Genomic DNA, 4635 nt, shown 5'->3' with positions numbered 1-4635 from the left:
GTGGCCCTAATCCTCTTCCGTACAGAGGTGGAGTTCTCCATTTATCTACCTCAGATAAACACCAACTCTACTGGAAACATAGTTTAGGCGATGTGTAACAGAATCTGATTCTGAGTACCGTTGGTTCCAACAACAATCCCACAATAAATGAAAGAGAAAACTTAGCATGCTGCTAATCTGTAGTTCAATGTTAGTCCTCTTTGAATAGAATGTAATTAGTCAGTTCATTTTAAACTTTCAGCCCTAAACAAAAGGTTGAGAACAGTTAAAAAATTTTTTTTTTTTTTTTTTTTTTTTAGGTTATCAAACAACTGAGCCAAGCTTCAACAATAATCTTTACAGATATATTTTTCCAAGAAGGGGGAAAAAAACTGGTGTGAGAGGGAAGTCCCATTAGATTAGGGGTCCTACTGTGTGTCTTATGACACACTGAGCTCAGTTGATCAGGCCAGCTCTGAATTTGGTTTGCTGAGAGCCTTTCTCTTATAAAATAACCCAGAAAACTCTAAACTCAAGTTTATCTTTTCTGCTTCAGTTATAAAAAGTTAAATGCACCGAAGCAGAAAACACCCAAAAAGTTTTGATGTTAAAAGATCTTATTTTCTGCATAACAGAAAGCACAGGGAAGCTCTCAGAGAACATTGTCTCATGATTAGTTACTGAGCACATGAGTAAAAACACAGCTTTGTTTGTCATTACAGCAAGGAGAGAAAAAATAAAACCCTCTTACTGTTCTGTGTGATCTTCTGGATGTTTGAGCTGCATGTCTGAATGAGAGAGTTGAAGTCTCTGAGGACAGGGCGGAACTCTGCTTTCCCGTAAGACATCTTTCCAGACAGATAGTTTCCTCAAATGGAAGATAAACCTGCAAAAATAACAATAATAAAAACAATCAAAAGAATGTGGAGGTAACACAAGGCGCTACAAACCAGCTAGTATGACATATCCAGGATTAAGCCTCGGTAGATTACTTATCTACTCCTGTTCTCATGCTGTCAGTCTCAAAGTTTAAAGTTAAAAGTGTTTAATTCTGACAAACATTCAGTATCCTGCTATTACATGTAGCAATAACAAACATCCGCTAATACAGAAATTGGAACAAACGTCATGAATTAAAGGTGTAACGCGTTACACCGATCACCGTGTAACGCGTTTAGTCACCGTTAGCTGAGTTCTGCTGCGGAATGTTTCGGAAGGATGTTAGCTGTTAGCTGTTTAGCTAGCTGCTGATGACCCGTCACCTATCGGTTGTTTACGTCTAAGCGGCTAAATAGAAAAGACGCAAACACCTCTGCTTATAAATAAATAGTAATTACTACTTTAATAACAAACAGCAACAAACAGACTGCAATACTTGCTTATTTGACTGTTGAAAATGCGCATACGGCAGGAGATTTCTTTCAGTGAGGGTTATCGCTAAACTGTAGAAACATCTAAACACAGAGAAATACGCCCTCAACCAATCAGGAATCAGTAGCAAAACGTGTCAACCAATCAGGTAACAGCAATAGGAGACCTCAACCAATCAAAATACAGTGTTCCGCCCACTACTGCCTCCAGTCCAATCGGCTAAACTGCCTAGCAGCTTCCTGGTTGATCATTTTCCCTTTTTTTGAAATACCTTTATTGAACAGTTTTCCCGGTTATGTTTATTTCATGTTCTCGCATTTACATCTGCCAAAATGCGATATATAAAAAACTAAATGTAATTAAAAAAAACAACAAAAAAAGGTAAGCAGTAATGTGGCCTATATGTGCATGCAGCCACAATTTTTAAAGAATTTCAAAGTAAGGCTTTCAAACGCTACATTAAGTGCAGTAAAGTGTCCGTTCCCAATAACTTACTAAACTATGCTTGAGAAGAGATATTTAGTGAAACTAAATTTTAAATGTTGTATTGTCATACATTTTTTAGGATGAACTATTTCTATAGTATTATAGCATTTTATATACGTACAGTCAAAGGCGTAGGTTTGATTTCAACTTTGGTTCATTGGACTGATGTCATTGGTCCTTTACAAAAAATATGCACGATCCTTTTTTATGGTTAATGTGAGCATCAGGGCTTATTTTGTTTAAAGAGAAGAGCAGCATTTCTTGCTACGTTAATACAAATCTTATAATCCCTGCACGCACTAGATGCTGTTTATCAGTGCTTAAAGCATCATTGGCTCTGATGAATGTGGAATAAGGACTTTTTTCCACTTTGAAAATGTTTGCATTTAAACTTACCTGCGCCTATTTAACCAAATTTAGTCTAAATATGCCTGTTATATTTGGATTTATCCTCTTGTTTTTTTTTTTTTTTTTTGAAGATATAAAATTGTGTAGAGATAAACAGAGGTAAAGCCCGCTCTTATTTATTTTATCTAATATGCTCTCTCTGTATCTTGCAAAATAATACATTAAAGGGACAGCAAATAAATATTGTATTTAATGTGCACTGGAACTATACGAGGAACTGACACTGAGCATTTAAGATATTAACTTCACCATACAAGTTCTGCATCTGGGCTGTAGTTACTCTGTGTCGCCCATTTCATGTATTTTATCGACGGCTGAAACAATTAATCATATTAATCGATTATTGAAATAATCGTTAACTAATTTAGTAATCAATTAATCGTTAACTGGAGTATTGAGACTGTAAAACATGTCTTTAGTCAACAGAGCAACCCACCTAGAGCAGGAATTATACGAAGACTGTAAAAAATATGTAAACATTTTGCATTTAAGACAAACAAAAAAAGTTTTTGTCCTTCAAAATTCTCCATCCAGAACTCCACAAGAGGAAACGTTTCTGTTTCACCTGGTTTCATTTAATAAAAAATCTTCTTTAAGGAACATTTGGCTGATCTGATTATTAATTGATTCATCGAAAAAAAATAATCGACCGATTAATCAATTTGCAAGATAATCATTTGTTGCAGCCCTAATTTTATGATAGCATTCCAAACACGTTTCTTCCATCATGAAGCAGTGAAGGGCAGCTGCTTCACCCTGAGGCTACCCTGCATCATTATATCTGTTTCCTACAATCATTTAATGTTTCTATTATACAAGTGTGTTTTTAAAATTTAAGGGTTTAAATGTAACAAAACCTTTTATCATCATCCTATATTACTACTGTCTGACTATTTAAATAGCTCCTTATGTCTATTTTCTTTTTTAGTGGCATCATCTACAAACACAACACTAAGAATAAGCCTTATTCAAATATAAAATCACTTTTAACAATTATAAAAGACAATATAACACTATCTTATCTGTAATGTATTAGTATCCAAAATAAACAGCCAGATTTCAGCATTATTTAGCAGACTTTAATGTTTGTACTAATTTACTTATAGACCGTGTGGAAATCTAGAAAAATAGAATCAATGTAAATAGAGTTCCTCTGTTTTTCTTTAATCCCATTTCTAGATAGAACAATTTTTATGTGGAAAACAAAAAGTAGCAGATCTTTAGCATCCTTCTCGTGTTGTTATGTTCTACAAAAGAAATAAAAGCTGTCATTTATACCTGAACTGCCGTCAAAATTAAAACAGTAATAGCAAAGAAATGTTGGTGAAGGGAATCAGAAATGTTGATAGTTTACAGTCTTTGTTCATTTTAACAGCAGTTTTCTGAACTCCTGTCTGACTCAGAATATTTAGTTTTAGAAAGAAATCCTAACGTTGGTTACTTTCATTTCTCAAGTTCCACAAATCCAAACTCTCTCCTGCTTCTTTACGGAACTGCAATCAGAAGCTTTCGCCTGTTTTAGCGTAAATAATATTTAGTTTTTTAATTGGGACTAGTTTCCTAGCCTAATATTAATTTTGGTAACCGCCGTATTCTAGCATAATTTTATTTTTTTTTTCGTGCTCCAAACACGCACGCGCACATATACAGACTAGAAAACAAGCAATCGGAGAGAGAGAAGATGGAACTTAAGGCAGAAATATCAGAGTTAAATAGTGCAGCACAGTTGATGCGCTGCTACGTCTAAAGGGACAGGAGAGACGAGGCAGCTGCAGCTACCAGGCAGAGGAGCTGAGAGAGGAAAAGAAGCCACTGCTGCAACAACTACTGCTGTATAGTAAATTATAATCATGTTGTTCACATCCAATTATTGGTAGGAACAAGTAGGTCGGTCCAAAATTTTGGTAGGGACATGTCCCTATGGTCCCTATGCAAACCTACGCCCATGTGTACACTACAGACCAACAGTTTGGACATTTTCTCATTCAAAGACTTCTCTTTATTTTCACGTCTATGAAAATTGTAGATTTACACTAAAGGCATCAAAACTATTAATTAACACATGTGGAATTATATATTTGACAAAAAAAAACTGTGAAACAACAAAATATATGTCTTATATTCTAGGTTCTTCAAAGTGGCCACCTTTTGCTTTGATTACTGCTGCGCAAACTCTTGGCATTCTGTTAAAACTCTTTCTTTTCACTTCCAGCTGCTACGAACGGCAGCAGGAAATCCCTCACAGGCTGGCTGCAGCAGAGAGCTTTCAGCAGGGATTTCCAGCTCTGCCTCCCAGTGGTATGCTCAAGGTCTGGAGCTTCGAACTAGAACCTCTCTATAGTTCTGCTGCTATAGGCTTAGACTGCTGGAGGACACAGGGACCCCTATTTC

The 4635-nt window shown here is 35.8% G+C and overlaps 1 protein-coding gene across 1 annotated transcript in view; it reads right to left on the bottom strand.

Moving 5' to 3' along the window:
* The window catches only part of stx12 (syntaxin 12), a 20104-nt gene extending 18661 nt beyond the window's left edge, over window positions 1-1443 (bottom strand). Inside the window, exons 1-2 of the mRNA XM_015379832.1 lie at window positions 1359-1443; window positions 731-865 (exon numbers count right to left, since the gene is read on the bottom strand). Of these exons, the coding sequence (XP_015235318.1) occupies window positions 731-827 (97 nt within the window). The 5' untranslated portion in view covers window positions 828-865; window positions 1359-1443. The remainder of the gene's footprint in view (window positions 1-730; window positions 866-1358) is intronic.
* Between the last annotated feature and the right edge of the window lie 3192 nt (window positions 1444-4635).

Source organism: Cyprinodon variegatus, unplaced genomic scaffold (genome assembly GCF_000732505.1).
Source record: "Cyprinodon variegatus isolate N-32 unplaced genomic scaffold, C_variegatus-1.0 Scaffold201, whole genome shotgun sequence".
NCBI classification, from domain to species: Eukaryota; Metazoa; Chordata; class Actinopteri; order Cyprinodontiformes; family Cyprinodontidae; genus Cyprinodon; species Cyprinodon variegatus.
This window is presented reverse-complemented; position numbering and strand designations above follow the sequence as displayed.